The 17,274-nt window shown below is 38.2% G+C and overlaps 2 protein-coding genes across 2 annotated transcripts in view; both read left to right on the forward strand.

Moving 5' to 3' along the window:
* Nucleotides 1-17,274, forward strand: part of KIAA0232 — a 237,712-nt gene that overhangs the window by 145,365 nt on the left and 75,073 nt on the right. The window lies entirely within an intron of this gene.
* The window catches only part of SORCS2 (sortilin related VPS10 domain containing receptor 2), a gene marked incomplete at its 5' end in the record, with an annotated part of 122,366 nt that overhangs the window by 39,063 nt on the left and 66,029 nt on the right, over nucleotides 1-17,274 (forward strand). Inside the window, 5 exons of the mRNA XM_081325247.1 lie at nucleotides 1,261-1,325; nucleotides 2,709-2,827; nucleotides 10,873-10,962; nucleotides 12,355-12,534; nucleotides 14,622-14,768. Coding sequence (XP_081181373.1) covers nucleotides 1,261-1,325; nucleotides 2,709-2,827; nucleotides 10,873-10,962; nucleotides 12,355-12,534; nucleotides 14,622-14,768 — 601 coding nt within the window. The remainder of the gene's footprint in view (nucleotides 1-1,260; nucleotides 1,326-2,708; nucleotides 2,828-10,872; nucleotides 10,963-12,354; nucleotides 12,535-14,621; nucleotides 14,769-17,274) is intronic.

Consider the following 17,274-nt stretch of genomic DNA (forward strand, 5'->3'; position numbering starts at 1 on the left):
ATACAGTTATTTTTTTAAAAAAAATAAAATAGTGCATTCATAAAATCTAGAAAATAAAATGGCACACAGAACACCAAAACAATAAATCATCCAAATAGAAAATCTACATCGGAATAAGAAAGAAAAGGAATGAATTTTGAAGTATATATAAATACATGTAATCTTAAGAAACCTGAGAGAGATACAATATTTAAACATCCATATTCAATATTTCTTTCCAGAATATTTCTGTAAACGTAATTTGCTACAAACAATTACTTTGTTAATGTCATTTTATTTACTATATTTATCTAGGGAGATTTCTAGCATTTTCCAGTGATTAACGTTAGTTTTATTTTGTTGACGAGACAGATAGGTGAACTCTCTTGATAAAGACATAGGAATGTTTTGTTAAGATAGCTAAAAAAATTGGCTAGAAAGTTTAATGTTATTTATATCAGAAATTTTGAAATTATAGATATTTAAATTAATTGTCTTTTGAACATGTAAAACTCAACGAAACATGTTTATAGACTTTTAAATATAATACAGACAATGCTATAGTTGGAATGAGCTTTGTTAACTATTTTAAGGAATAATTAAATCGTACTAAAGAACAGTGTTTTCTCAACATTCTGATTTTGCTGAGGTAGATATGAATTAATTTGAAATATAATTGTATTTTAATTAACAGTGCTCATATTGGAGACAGTGATTATATACAGTAATTTTCTCAAATAAAGCTATTTTTAATAAAACTGCCATTATCTAACATGGCAAAGGAAGTATAAATTTGAAATTGATCTTTAAGATCTGCCTTCAAGGAAAGATAGTACTTTAGAGATAATAAACGGCATTTAGTATTTATAATGTGTTAGAAAACATTTTATCTTATGTCTACAGTTATAGTTTTAAAAAATTAGTTATGTAGTGGATAAGACATTTAGACTTAAAATATGAGTTCAAAATCTTGCTCAGCTGTGAACTTGACTTCACAGACTATTGTAATCAAAATAGGATAATTTACATGGACTGTATCAAACTTTTGAAAAATAAATCAGGAAATAAATGTATCTTTTTGGATAATATGAGTAAAAAACATTTCTCTGTTACATGAGTGTTTTTTAATCTATTTCTGCACTGCTTTTTGAGAGATTTTAATAATTAAGCAAAGAAAATGCCCATTTTCTATAAATTCAGAATTGGCAGTAGATGGTTAAGTTTATTCACCCTAAAATTGTAGTTTTTCCTATGGTAACAGCAATTTTATTACTCTTACAGGGCTGTTGATGGAGTTGATGAAGACCCTGATTTGGTTCATACAGAAGTCCAAGATCCAAATGGAGGTACACATTAGGATATTGCAGTTGTTTTTTGTTTTCAACATTTCTGGTTAAATTCATAAAAAAAAATAACCAAAAATTTCTGGTTAAGTTCACAAAAATTGAGAAGCTTGCTGCTAAGTGTCATAATCTATCACATTCTCATGTATTCAGCAACTCTACCTGATCTCTTTTTCTCATTTTTATGTATGCTATAATATTGTCAGTGTAACAAAATCTTTCATTATGGATATCAAAATGGATAATTAGTCTGATTATGATTAAATAATTCATTGTGTAATCAATTTATGATATTGATCAAGTAAATATAAGTTAATATTACTAGAAAATAAGTCCAGCTCCATTATACTTAAATGAGCTAATAACATAGACACAAAGGGCAAACAAAAGATTTTGTACAAAACAAGAGGATATAAACTAAATGGATGAGAATACTCAAGGGGAAAACAACTGGGAAATTTTAAAAAGTGAGATTATAAAAGACCAGTCTAGCACAATACCAATGAAGAAGAAAAATAACAGCTCTCAAAAGAAATCAGCATGGCTACATAAAGAACTCTCTGATAAATTGAAAGACAAAAAGGACAGGTATAAAAAGTGGAAAGCGGGGCACATAACTAAGGCAGAATAGCAGCAAATAGCCCAAGCCTACAAAGATGAAGTGAGGAAAGCTATGGCTCAAAATGAACTAAGACCTGCAACAAAAGTCAAAAATAACAAAAAAAGCTTCTTTCAACATGTAAAAAAACAAGAAAAATAAGGAAATTTTAAGGAAATAATTGGCCCATTAATAGGAGACAGTGGCAAGAAGGTGACAAGCAACAGGGTGAAAGCAGAACTACTTAACCCGTTTTTTGCATCCGTCTTTACACAAAGGGAAAAAACCAGTCCAACCTATCAAAAACAGTACCATAAATAACAGATTAGAAACACAATCTGTGTTTCTAATAATAATAATGTGTTACATGCTGTAGTTGCAAAGTTCAGTAATCACCACGAATATCAGTTCACTAAATTGGCCAATCGAATTTTGTAGATTTCATTCCACAAAACCAAAGTTTTGTATTGTAACCCTGAAGTGAGAAATGACAAGCCCATTAAAGGTTTTATGGAATAATTTATTATTCTACTAAATACCCTAAAATTTACATGCGTCTGTTAAAATATGATAAATTATATGTGGTTCTGGTATTTGTCATTTACATGTGTCTGAATCTTAGCAGAAATATCTTGCTCAAAAATCTAAAAACCAGCTGTCCAGGAAAGCAGATCAATCAATCAATTAGTTGAAGAGGGTGGACTTTTTGAATCATTCAGGTTTTATTCTGGCAAATGATGTAAGCATTTTTTTATTTACTTATATCTATTATTTTTGGTTCTCAATAGATTTTTACTACATGACCTGTCAGTTTCAGAATTGTTCTGAAAAATCAATAAAATCTCCCTTCAACGGTAGGATTGACAAGAATTCCTTGACTGTACAGGATGACTACATATTCCTTCAGGTAAGATCATTGTCTGTGTTAATGCTTACATAATTTTCAGCAAAATCTGTACACCAATGCGCAGAGTATGAACAGTAAGCAGGGTGAACTAGAAATTCAGGTAAATGAGGGCGGATATGATATTGTTTCCATTACAGAAACATGGTGGGACGAAACCCACAAATGGAACACACAGCTAGAGGGATTTACCGCATATACTTGAGTATAAGCCGAATTTTTCAGCCCACTTTTTGGGCTGAAAAATTCCACTTCGGCTTATACTCCATTCAACAAAAAAACTTACCGAGGACTTGTGCGCGGCCGAGGCTTTGGTGCTTCCGGGATCGCGCGCACCTCTCCCAAGCCACCGCCGTCCGGAGACCTGCCGAAGTTTGGGGAGGTTTGGGTGCGCGCGCACCTCCCCAAACCTCCCCAAACTTCGGCAGGTCTCCGGACGGCGGCGGCTTGGGAGAGGTGCGCGCGATCCTGGAAGCACCGAAGCCTCGGCCGCGCGCAAGTCCTCGGTAAGCTCCGGGCGGTCACTTGCTTCGCGTCTCCTGAGGGAAGGGGGGGCGACTGGAGCGGGCGTGTTTCCTCGCCTGCTGGGCGCCGCGATTTGCCCGGGGAACGCGCGGGCCCGAATGGCAGCGTGGAGCGAGGAAGCGGACAGCCAGGGCTTCCCCGAGAGCCGCGGCCACACAGGGTATTCCTGTGTATTCAGGCTTGCAAAATGGCGGATCGAGCCTCTGCTGGCGGCAGAGGCTTGCAGAGCGCGGATCCAGCCTCCGCCGGCGGCGGAGGCTTGCAGAACGGCGGATCGGCTTATACTCGAGTCAATAACTTTTTCCAGTTTTTGGGGGTGAAATTGGGGGTCTCGGCTTATACTCGAGTCGGCTTATACTCAAGTATATACGGTAAATTATTTAAAAGAAATAGACTAAACAAAAGAGGAGGTGGAGTTGCTCTATATATAAGAAATAACTTTATCTCTACAGAAATAGAGCACAACAATGATGAAAACTGTAAACTTGAATGTATTTGGGTCAATATAAAAGGGGAAAAAAATGACATTGCCATAGGTGTATACTATAGGCCGCCCAACCAAACAGAGGAAATAGATGAACTTTTTGCTAGTCAGTTAACTAAGGTATGTAGGAAGTGCATCACAATAGTAATGGGGGACTTTAATTACCCTGATATCAACTGGGAGACAAATTCTGCACCAAGTGGAAGATCTAACAGATTCCTGACAAACCTAGCAGACAACTTTTTCTCCCAAAAAGTAGAGAAGAGAACTAGGGGATTAGCCATATTGGATTTAATTCTCACTAACAGAGATGAAATGATAGAAAGTGTCAAAGCCACAGGAACCTTGGGGGGAAGTGATCATGCAATATTGGAATTCAACATTATGGAAGCACAAGCAATAGAATACAGCCAAACTAGAGTCTTGGACTTTAAAAGAGCTAATTTCAATAAACTTAGAGAGACCTTGGGAAGAATTCCATGGATGAGAATCCTAAAGGGGAAAACAACTCAAGAAGCTTGGGAAATTTTGAAAAGTGAGATAATAAAGGCCCAGTCTAGCACAATACATGGCTGCATAAAGAACTCTCTGATAAACTGAAAGATAAAAAGGACAAGTATAAGAAGTGGAAAGAGGGGCACATAACTAAGGCAGAATATCAGCAAACAGCCCGTGCCTGCAAAGATGAAGTGAGGGAAGCTAAGGCTCAAAATGAACTAAGGCTTGCGACCAAAGTCAAAAATAACAAAAAAAGCTTCTTTCAACATATAAGAAACAAGAAAAACTTAAGGAAATGATTGGTCCATTAGTGGGGGAAAGTGGCAAGAAGGTGACAAGCAACAGGGAGAAAGCAGAACTATTTAACTCGTTTTTTGCATCTGTCTTTACACAAAGGGAAAAAACAGTCCAACCTACCAAAACCAGTGCCATAAAAAACAGAATAGAAACTCAAGTTAAGATAGGCAAGAAAATGGTAAGTGAGCACCTGTCCAGCCTAGACGAGTTCAAATCACCAGGACCAGATGGATTACACCCCAAGGTTCTCAAGGAACTGGCAGACGTGATCTCAGAACCACTGAACTATATTTTTCAAAGATCCTGGAGCACTGGGGAACTACCAGAGGACTGGAAGAGAGCTGATGTAGTTCCCATCTTCAAAAAAGGGAAAAAAATAGATCCAGGAAACTACAGACCTATCAGCCTGACCTCAATACCTGGGAAGATTTTGGAAAAGATAATCAAACAACAAATCAGCGAACACCTTGATGCGAACAAAGTTATCACTAAAAGCCAACATGGGTTTGTCAAAAACAGATCATGCCAGACAAACCTTATTGCATTCTTTGACCAAGTGACAAAACTAGTGGACCAGAGGAATGCTGTAGATATAATTTACTTGGATTTCAGTAAGGCATTTGATAAAGTAGATCACAACCTACTACTTGATAAGATAGAAAAATGTGGGTTAGATAGCATCACCACCAGATGGATTCGTAGCTGGCTGACAGGCCGTACTCAGCGTGTGGTCCTCAATGGAACTGCATCTGCATCAGCCTTGGTGGAGCAGTGGGCTAATGCCTCCTTAAGTAACACCAGCTGCCTGCAATTAGTGCAGGTTCGCATCCCACCAGGCTCAAGGTTGACTCAGTCTTCCATCCTTCCGAGGTAGGTAAAATGAGGACCCAGATTGTTGGGGGCAATTAAGCTGACTTTGTAATAATGCCGCTTGGGGTGTGTGTGAAAGCCCTAATAAGCAGGCATATACATAGAATGAAGGCTACTGCTAAGCTTGTAAGCCGCCCTGAGTCTTCGGAGAAGGGCGTGATATAAATGGAATTAAAATAAAAAATAAAAATAAAAAAATCTACATGGAAGGAAGTGTGTAGTGGGGTGCCCCAGGGCTCTGTCCTGGGCCCAGTGCTCTTCAACATCTTCATCAACGATTTGGATGAGGGGATAGATGGGGAACTCATCAAATTTGCAGATGACACCAAGCTGGCAGGAATAGCCAATACTCCAGAAGATAGGCTTAAGATACAGGAGGATCTGGACAGACTCGAACACTGGGCACTATCTAACAAAATGAAATTCAATTGTGAAAAAAGTAAGGTTCTGCATTTAGGCAGGAAAAATCAAATGCACAGGTATAGTATAGGTGGTCCCCTTCATGGATTACTGCCTTGTCGTGGCGAAGGGGCTTGCGTAATTCAATGAAGCTATGAGCTATGCCGTGCAGGGCCACCCAAGACGGACAGGTCATAGCAGAGAGTTCTGACAAAACGTGATCCACTGGAGAAGGAAATGGCAAACCACTCCAGTATCTTTGCCATGAAAACCCTATGGACAGTACCAAAAGGCAAAACGATATGACGCTGGAAGATGAGCCCCTCAGGTCGGAAGGCGTCCAATATGCTACTGGGGAAGAGCAGAGGGCTAGTACTAGTAGCGCCAGAAAGAATGAAGCGACTGGGCCAAAGCCGAAAGGACGCTCAGCTGTGGATATGTCTGGTGGTGAAAGGAAAGTCCGATGCTGTAAAGATTTTTTCTCCATAGGAACCTGGAATGTAAGATCCATGAATCAAGGAAAACTGGACGTGGTCAAACAAGAGATGACAAGACTGAACATTGACATCTTAGGTATCAGCGAACTAAAATGGACAGGAATGGGTGAATTTAATTCAGATGACCATCAGGTATACTACTGTGGGCAAGAATCCTTCAGAAGAAATGGAGTAGCCTTCATAGTCAATAAAAGAGTAGGAAAAGCAATACTGGGATACAATCCTCAAAATGACAGAATGATTACAGTTCGAATCCAAGGCAAACCATTCAATATCACAGTAGTCCAGGTCTATGCCCCAACCACCAGTGCTGAAGAGGATGAAATTGACCAGTTCTATGAAGCACTACAGCACCTTATAGAACTAACACCAAAAAATGATGTTCTTATCATCATGGGGGATTGGAATGCTAAAGTAGGAAGCCAAAAGATAACTGGAATAACAGGCAAGTTTGGCCTTGGAGTGCAAAATGAAGCAGGGCACAGGCTGATAGAATTCTGTCAAGAGAATACGATGGTCATAGCAAACACTCTTTTCCAACAACCCAAGAGACGGCTTTACACATGGACATCACCAGACGGTCAACACAGAAATCAGATTGACTATATGCTCTGCAGCCAAAGATGGAGAAGCTCTATACAGTCAGTAAAAACAAGACCAGGAGCTGACTGTGGCTCAGACCATGAGCTTCTCCTTGCAAAGTTTAGGCTTAAACTGAAGAAAGTAGGGAAAAGCACTAGGCCACTCAGGTATGAATTAAATCATATCCCTGTTGAATATACAGTAGAGGTGACAAATAGATTTAAGGAATTAGATCTGATAGACAGAGTGCCTGAAGAACTATGGACAGAGGTTCGCGACATTGTACAACAGGTAGCAACCAAAACCATCCCAAAGAAAAAGAAATGCAAGAAAGCAAAATGGCTGTCTGAGGAAGCTTTGCAAATAGCTGAGGAAAGGAGGGAAGCGAAAGGCAAGGGAGAAAAAGAAAGATACACCCAATTGAATGCAGAATTCCAGAGAATAGCTAGAAGAGATAAGAATGCCTTCTTAAATGAACAGTGCAAAGAAATAGAAGAAAATAATAGAATAGGGAGGACCAGAGATCTTTTCAAGAAAATTGGAGAAATGAAGGGAACGTTTAATGCAAAAATGGGCATGATAAAGGACCAAAATGGCAGGGACCTAACAGAGGCAGAAGAGATTAAGAAGAGGTGGCAAAATTACACAGAAGAACTATACAAGAATGAGCTTAACGTCCCTGATAATCACAATGAGGTGGTCACTGACCTCGAGCCAGACATCCTAGAATGTGAAGTGAAGTGGGCCTTAGAAAAGCTGAGCAACAACAAAGCTAGTGGAAGTGACAGTATTCCAGCTGAGCTATTCAAAATCTTAAAAGACAATGCAGTAAAAGTGCTACACTCAATTTGCCAGCAAATTTGGAAAACTCAACAATGGCCACAGGATTGGAAAAGATCAGTTTACATTCCAATTCCAAAGAAAGGCAGTGCCAAAGAATGTTCAAACTATCGCACCATTGCACTCATTTCTCATGCTAGTAAAGTCATGCTTAAAATCCTACAAGCTAGACTTCAGCAGTATGTGGATCGAGAACTACCAGAAGTGCAGGCAGGATTTCGAAGAGGCAGAGGAACTAGAGATCAAATTGCCAACATACGCTGGATCATGGAGAAAGCTAGGGAGTTCCAGAAAAACATCTACTTCTGCTTCATTGACTATGCTAAAGCCTTTGATTGTGTGGATCATAACAAACTGTGGCAAGTTCTTAAAGAGATGGGAGTACCAGACCATCTTATTTGTCTCTTGAGAAACCTATATGCGGATCAAGAAGCAACAGTGAGAACTGGACACGGAACCACTGATTGGTTCCAAATTGGGAAAGGAGTCCGGCAAGGCTGTATACTGTCGCCCTGCCTATTTAACTTATATGCAGAGCACATCATGAGAAAGGCAGGGCTAGATGAATCAAAAGTTGGAATTAAGATTGCCGGAAGAAATATCAACAACCTAAGATACGCAGATGATACCACTCTAATGGCAGAAAGTGAAGAAGAACTAAAGAGCCTCTTGTTGCGGGTGAAGAAGGAGAGTGCAAAACTTGGGTTGAAACTTAACATTAAGAAAACCAAGATCATGGCATCTGGCCCTCTCAATTCCTGGCAAATAGATGGGGAAGAAATGGAGGTAGTGACAGATTTTATTTTCCTGGGCTCCAAGATCACTGCAGATGGGGACTGTAGCCAAGAAATTAAAAGACGCTTGCTCCTGGGGAGGAAAGCCATGGCAAATCTAGACAGCACACTAAAAAGCAGAGACATCACCCTGTCAACAAAAGTGCGTATAGTCAAGGCTATGGTCTTCCCAGTTGCAATGTATGGCAGTGAAAGTTGGACCATAAGAAAGGCTGAGCGCCAAAGAATTGAGGCCTTTGAACTGTGGTGCTGGAGAAGACTCCTGCGAGTCCCTTGGACTGCAAGGCGATCAAACCGGTCAGTCCTAGAGGAGATCAACCCTGACTGCTCTTTAGAAGGCCAGATCCTGAAGCTAAAACTCAAGTACTTTGGCCACCTAATGAGAAGGAAGGACTCACTGGAGAAGAGCCTAATGCTGGGAAAGATCGAGGGCAATAGAAGAAGGGGACGACAGAGAATGAGGTGGCTGGATGGAGTCACTGAAGCAGTAGGCGTGAGCTTAAATGGACTCCAGAAGATGGTAGAGGACAGGAAGGCCTGGAGGAATGTTGTCCATAGGGTCGCGATGGGTCGGACACGACTTCGCAGCTAACAACAACAGTATAGGTGGTACCTTGCTCGATAGTAGTAACTGTGAGAGGGATCTCGGAGTCCTAGTGGACAATCACTTCAATATGAGCCAGCAGTGTGCTGCAGCTGCCAAAAAAGCCAACACAGTGCTAGGCTGCATTAACAGAGGGATAGAATCAAGATCATGTGAAGTACTAATACCACTTTACAATGCCTTGGTAAGGCCACACCTGGAATACTGCATCCAGTTTTGGTCACCACGATGTAAAAAAGATGTCAAGACTCTAGAAAGAGTACAGAGAAGAGCAACAAAGATGATTGGGGGACTGGAGGCTAAAACATATAGGGAACGGTTGCTGGAATTTGGTATGTGTAGTTTAATGAAGAGAAGGGTGAGGGGTGACATGATAGCAGTGTTCCAGTATCTCAGGAGCTGCCACAAAGAAGAGGGAGCCAGGCTGTTCTCCAGAGCACCTGAGAGCAGGACAAGAAGCAATGGATGGAAACTAGTCAAGGAGAGAAGCAACCTAGAACTAAGGAGAAATTTCCTGACAGTTAGAACAATTAATCAGTGGAAAAACCTGCCTCCAGAAGTGGTGAATGCTCCAACACTGGAAGTTTTTAAGAAGAGACTGGCCAGCCATTTGTCTGAAATGGTATAGGGTTTCCTGCCTGAGCAGGGGGTTGGACTAGATGACCTCCAAGGTCCCTTCCAACTTCTTCTTCTTCTTCTTCTTCTTCTTCTTCTTCTTCTTCTTCTTCTTCTTCTTCTTCTTCTTCTTCTTCTTCTTCTTCTTCTTCTTATTATTATTATTATTATTATTATTATTATTATTATTATTATTATTATTATTATTATTATTATCTAGTGCTTGTTTACTTATGAAGCTTATTAATAAGAAAATAAATGCAGCCTCAAAAAGATAGCGCAAAAATTATCGTAATCAAATGTTGGCGTCTCCCTTAACCTCCAAATGGCAAGTTATTTTCTAGCCCAAATTGCCATTTAAAAGCTAATTCTTCATGTGGTTGGCTTCATTTTTCCAGGGGATTACTACAAATGCAAGTGTCAGTTTAAATTTTCTCTGATGTTGCATAATTGGCACCATCTTTACTTATTTTGCAGTCACTTGTCTGAAATGGTATAGGGTTTCCTGCCTGAGCAGGGAGTTGGACTAGATGACCTCCAAGGTCCCTTCCAACATTATTATTATTATTATTATTATTATTATTATTATTATTATTATTATTATTATTATTATTATTATTATTATTATTATCGATTCTATCAGATAGCTGATTAATTGGATAGCTACTTTCAAGACTGTCTAGCACAGGTTTGGTAATTTGTGTCCATACAGTTCATTTTTGCATTTGTAGAGTCCCCGCAGATTAACAAAGTTAGACTCATTTGTTTCTTTACAGCCCTGCTCATTGTACCCTGGCTGTCATCTCACTCCGAAAATAATGTTTAAAAGTGCAAGCGCGCAAGCTGTTAACTAGCCATCGCTTGATAGGTATTCTTTCCCCACTTCACTCAAGAAGAATTTCTGCAAATGACCATGACTACATTAGTGCCCCTTCTGTGTACACTCTCTATAGTCCCTGTTCTTAATTAAATAAATCATTACTGTGTACATTTTTACCATTTTTTCCACAGATAAAATTGTTCTCCCCTATTTTTTTCCACAGGTGTCTTCAGGAAACCAAACAAAATACTATGTTTCTTATCGTCGAAATGAATTTATACAGATGAAATTGCCAAAGTATGCTTTACCTAAGGTAAATTCCTCACAAAATCCACAATTCTTCTTTCATTGCTGGACCAGAAGAGATTTACTCAAATTGTTTATTGGAAAATATATATTTCTATTTATAAATCATTCTTCAAGAGTTTCTATAATTTCCATACTTGTATTTTGGGGGGGCGGTTTTGCACTTAAGCATCAGGCATAAACCTATGATAAAACATCGTTACAGGCTAAATCTTATGCAGATGTTTGCCTGCGCGCAGAAAGAACTGAAGATGAAGAAGGAAGATGCAGGAACCACGAAAGTCCCATCTGCAGAGTCCTGCTGCTTTTGTCCTCTGAAAAGTCTTGAGGCCCTGGCAGTGGTGGGATTCAAATTTGTGAACAACCAGTTTTCTGTGTGGATGCTGCTTCTGGAAGTCCATTCTGGGCCTGGGGAACAAAAAATTAGCTACCAGTTCTGCCGAAGTGGGGTGAACTGGCTGAATCCCACCACTGGGCTCTGGGCTTCGGAGCAGATTGACTACTAGCTCAAGGTTGGCTGGCCGGCTGGCTGCCGTGCGGGGGAAGGCTCTAGCTCATGGCCCAAGCTTCATTGCAGCAGTAGAGTCATTTGGTGCTGCTGCAGTTGAGACTGAGAAAGAGCTCTGGATATGGTGGTGCTTCTGCTTAACTCGTACTGGGGCACCAGCAATCTCTGTTGCTTCATTGAAGCTTAGGCAGCGAGCTGGTGCAGGATTTCTTGCTAGTCACCAACACAAGAGTTTTGGTGATTGGTAACTTAAGTTTATTATTTAATTTTAAAATGTAGTATCATTTATGCTTTATTGTATTGTTAATTTTTTTAATTATTACCCAACTGCATTTTAATCTGGTACAAGCCACATTCAGAATGTAATGTACTGTTTATGAAAAATTGCACTTCCATACTGAGCTGATCACTGTCTGATATGATTCAAAAAAGAAGTACTTAGGACATTGTATTAAAAAACCCCTTTCTGTTATTGATTAAAGCAGCTGAGTCCTTTTTCAAGCTTCTGCATAAATGTGGAAAAGTTGCTGTGACTTTAAAAGTCAATTGATTAATGCAATTCTTAAGTACAGCAGCATTTTTTTTACAAGCCTGTACTTGAAAAAGTGATTGTAGAAAGCTTTCTTGCTATTCTTTTTTTCTGTCCCAAATAATAGGGAGATAGGAATGATGGTATACAGCAGGGGGTCTTCAAACCTGGCCCTTTTATGACTTGTGGAGTTTAACTCCCAGAATTCCTCAGCCAGCGTGGCTGGCTGAGGAATTCTGGGAATTGAAGTCCACAAGTCATAAAAGGGCCAAGTTTGAAGAACCCTGGTATACAGTATTTTCATAAACACTACGTAGCTCTAAGTTGTAAGTCTGTGTTTTCCCCCCTCTTTTTCACTTCAGGATTTGCAGATTATCAGCACTGATGAGAGCCAGGTGTTTATAGCTATCCAGGAATGGTATCAGATTGACACATATAACCTCTACCAGTCTGACCCACAAGGCGTTTCCTATTCCATTGCATTAGAAAATGTCAGGAGTACCAAGCAACCTGAGGAGAATGTTTTAATAGATATTTTGGAGGTAAATGTCTTTTTTAAAAAAAACAACACAATTTTACTAACTATAGTAATAGTTCTTCAGCCTCTTTGATTTTTTGTTTAAAGATTTTTGTATTGGTTTTCTTGTTTTCCTAAAATGGAATGTTCCTATCAATATAACTACACCTTATTTAAAGTACAGGTATTCCTTGGTTCCTGTTGTCTGTCCTTAAATTGAATTTATACGTAAGCTGCAACAATTTTATTGTATAATACTGTATAAGTAGTATACTGTAATGAATTTGAATCATTACGTATTTCACTTGAATTTTGCCTCAGTAGGCTATTTTCTTAATTATCGATCAGCCTAAAACTGGGGGTGCTTAGCCCAGGGATTTGCTGTATTATAGATAGTAGTATAAATATAAAAGTGGGTATATATTTTAAAAATAAAAGGTAAAAGTATTCCTATTTGTTTTATGTATATTTTTGACAACCAAGGCTGTGTTACTATTAATAAACTGCCTTTCTGAGACATATTGAGCTGATAGGAAGAAAATTCTTCAATCTACAAATTTTTATTAGTATATACATATATCTGTCTACGTATGTAGTTCAGTCACATTTATAGAGTAAAATGCATGTCAGATATATAGTGTATATACCCTCACTCTAGGGTATATGTAGCCCATTAATTATTACAAATAATTGAATTGCCTATTTGCCTTTCAAAAAGAGGTGTGCCTTCACATATTAAGGGGCCTCCAGTCGTATTTGATAACATATGTAGAAAACTCTTGAAGTAATAACTCCACCCTTTTTTTTCTCCCCTGGTATCCCATAATAGAATGGGTGGATGACCTTGGGGGATGAGTGGAATAAGTGCTGCTTAAGAAACAATCAGACAAGGGAGGCAGGAATGACTTAACAGTTAGAGAAAGAAACTTAGGAAGAACTCCCCCTAATTGAGCAAGCAGTTAAAATTGGTGCCTTTTGTAATTTCACACTTGCCAGATTCTGCTAACGTAGCCTTACAATAAAGGAGAATTAGCTCATCTAATCATGTTTCCTGTCTGGTTTACCTGGAAGGATTGACATATCCTCTGTCCTCTCTCAGCCATGTGCCATGTTAGAATGCCCAAGAATATTTGTCTGAAATAATAATCTTTTCCTTCTTATGTAAGCTGTTGGAATGAGAAGATGTTTCACCTCCACAGGGAATTGATATAGTGTATGACAGGATTATTGTATTTGGTCAGTCAGATGACCAGCCCTATACATCCATGTATCTTAAAGGGATTAATTCTCAGCATGAAATCTCAACAATATTTATTGTATAAGGGCTTAATACTGCATAAATAGAAGAATACCTAAATATCCATGTGACTAAAAATGTTAACCAACTACCTAATTACTATGTTTGACTAGAATCTATAAGTCTCTTTAATAACCAAGAGTTGAACACCTCCAACTCATGACTTCTTCAGAATTGTTCTATATCTTTCTGTTTGAAAGAGAAAATGTTATCCCTGAATGATCTGCTTCTACATACTGCAATATAATTTACTTACATAGCAATTAGCTGTCTAAAACGTGGTACAATGGATATGCAACACAACTTAACCATACAAGGAAAATAGATTTCTGGTTTAGAAAGACAACTTTTTCTTTCTAGTTGGAGAGAATTTCTTGAAGTGTGGAATTAGAGCAGCCCCTGAAAGGCTACAGCTTGGGAATCAAAACATAACTAAAGGAACAATTGCTCTCTTTGTTTGGGTGTATTTGGGAGGGGAAGGGGAAATTACTGGAAGATTGCTCTCATAACAGCAAAATCTGCTTCAGCTCCAGTTAGCTCTTGTTATTTTATAATGACATCAACAGAATTCTTGCAATGTTTATAACTAACTGGGGTAATACATTTGTTAACAAGAACTCTGTTAGAAAGGTGTCCTTTTTGGTGGGAAAAATGGTGGAGGCCTTTCTATTTCTGTCTTGGTCAGATCCAAATTTCTGAGAGTAGTTATATTTCAAGGTATTGACATGCTCACTTTTCTACTAGTATGTTAATATATTGAATATGTATTTGATGGTTGTTTATTAACTTGGCTACATTTTATGTTTGCAACATAGGTTAAAGGTGTCAAAGGAGTGTTTTTGGCTAATCAGAAAATAAATGGAAAAGTTACCACTCTTATAACATTTAATAAAGGCCGTAACTGGGATTATCTAATGCCCCCAGCCACTGATATGAATGGTAAACCAACTGACTGCAAACCAGTGAGTATTTCCCCCTGCTCTTAAAATAGCAACAAAAAACCCGTTTATTTAACAAAGACATAAAAAATATGTTGACCATGAGAAAAACAGATTAACTATGGAATGTTTTTATGAAGTAAATAGAATATAATTTGAACTGTTGTGCTCTGCTATTTTTGGTTTTCTATCAATAAAAGAATCTGTACCTTACAATAAGATGGAAACACTTTAGACTTCAACAACTGAAAATTATATTTCCAAAAGGATTTACAAATATTTCTGTGCTCCATTTTCCTGAAAGCTTTGGGTAAATCTCTGTTGATGTGTAAAACTACTCTAGATATAAGATCTGCATTATCATTCAGTTTTTTCTTAAAAAAAAGCATTTCCCTTTTACTGTAGAGACTTCATAGTTACTCCAGCGTTTGCAGTGGTTTTGCATGGCTTTAGTAAGATGTGTTTTCTATGGATGTGGGGATAAAGGATATAGAATACATCCAAGTTTTAATGCATCAGTCAAACTAAATTCATAATTTCCTAGTATTTCATATGTAAATTGTATATATCATATATTAATGCTTTCCCATGAAATGATTCTTTGCAGACCTCATTTAGCAGCCAGCTAGGTCAGTATTCAGCTTGTTTCCTGAACTTCTTCATATTTTTTTTAAGATGTAGAAGCTTTTTGCATTCCAATATTATTTTGGACATTAATTTTGGGGGTTTCATCTTATAAACCTTAATTAAGTTTTTTTTTTATTGAAAAGTTTTAAAATACAATTTTCCTTTAAGAATCCCCCCTTCCCCCTCCCTCCTCCCCCCCACCTCCCCCCCTCCCCCCCCCCCGACTTCCCAGAGCTAAATACAAGGTATATATATAAAAAGCAATCATAAACAATCATATACTAACAACTATAAACTCTAAAATCCATCACTCTCTAGCTTATAAAGGATAAAACAAGCCTTAATAATATTGAATATGTATAAAAAGAAACTAAGATAAGAAAAAAAAAACGAAAGAAGACTTATTCAAATGCTACATAAAACTTCTTAACCCTATACTTGTTCTGGATAAACTCAATCCATTTTGTCCATTCCATAATATAGCGTTCTTGCGAATGATCTTTCAAATAGGCCGAAATCTTCGCCATCTCTGCCAGGTCGGAAACCTTTAAAGTCCACTCTTCTATGGTCGGCAGTTCCTCTTTCTTCCAATATTGGCCTATCAAAAGTCTTGCCGCCGTGATTAAATTCAACATCAACTTGGTGTCCACAACTGTAGCGTCTGCAATTATTCCCAACAAAAAAAGTTGCGGACAAAACTTTATCCTCTGTTTAAAAATCTTCTGCATATTCCACCAGACTTTTATCCAAAAAGCCTTAACCTTCTTACATGTCCACCATATGTGAAAATATGTTGCATCTTCATCACCACACCTCCAACATTTAGGCTGATAATTCGGATACATACTTGCAAGCTTTTTAGGATCTAAATGCCATCTATAAAACATTTTGTAAAAGTTCTCTCTTAGATTTTGAGCTTGAGTAAATTTCACGTTCCTCACCCAAATCTTTTCCCACGTGTCCATTGTGATAACTTCCTGGATGTTTTGGGCCCATTTTATCATACAATCCTTAACAAGCTCTGTTTCTGAGTCAATCTCTATCAATGCAAGATATATCCGTTTGATATGTGCTGGTCCCTGATTTCTAATTTGCTTTATCAAATTTTCATCAGTCATTGTAAATCCATTTTTCTGGTCTTCTTTCCACCTGGCCCGTAACTGAGTATATTGAAACCAATTTTGAACAACCTTCTCTTCTCGCAAGAGGCTATATGATTTCAAACACCAAACATTTCTTTCCAAATTGAGGATCTCCTTATACGTAGTCACATCATGTTTAAAGCCAGCATGTATATTTTCTATTGCGTGTTTTGGAATTGCCCACAATGGTATCTTGCAACTTAACTTATGTCTATACTTCTTCCAAACTCTCAGCAATGCCTGCCTTAAAATATGCACCCTAAACACGTTGTCTACCTTCTTATCATACAACAAATATGCATGCCAGCCAAACAACAAATCATGGCCCTCAAGATTTAATAACCTCCCTTGCGTCAAATTAATCCAGTCACTTATTCCTACTAATGCAGCAGCTTCATAATATAATTTAAAATTAGGCAATTTAAGGCCACCTCTCTCACGAGTATCCTGCATAATCTTAAGTTTAACTCGTGGTTTTTTCCCTGCCCACACAAATTTATTGATACCTCGCTGCCATTCCTCCAGATTAGAATCTTTCTTAAGAATCGGTATCATTTGAAACAGAAATAAAAATTTAGGCAGGACATTCATTTTTACTGCTGCAATCCGTCCCAACAAAGACAATTGCAATTTTTCCCAACTCTCCAATTCTTTTTGAATTTTCCCCCATAGCTTTTCATAATTATTTTTATATAGCTTTGTATTAGAGGGCGACAAAATCACCCCCAGATATTTAACCCTTTTAACAATCTCAAATCCAG

Source organism: Vipera berus, assembly GCF_964194415.1.
Source record: "Vipera berus genome assembly, chromosome: 3".
Taxonomy (NCBI): Eukaryota; Metazoa; Chordata; class Lepidosauria; order Squamata; family Viperidae; genus Vipera; species Vipera berus.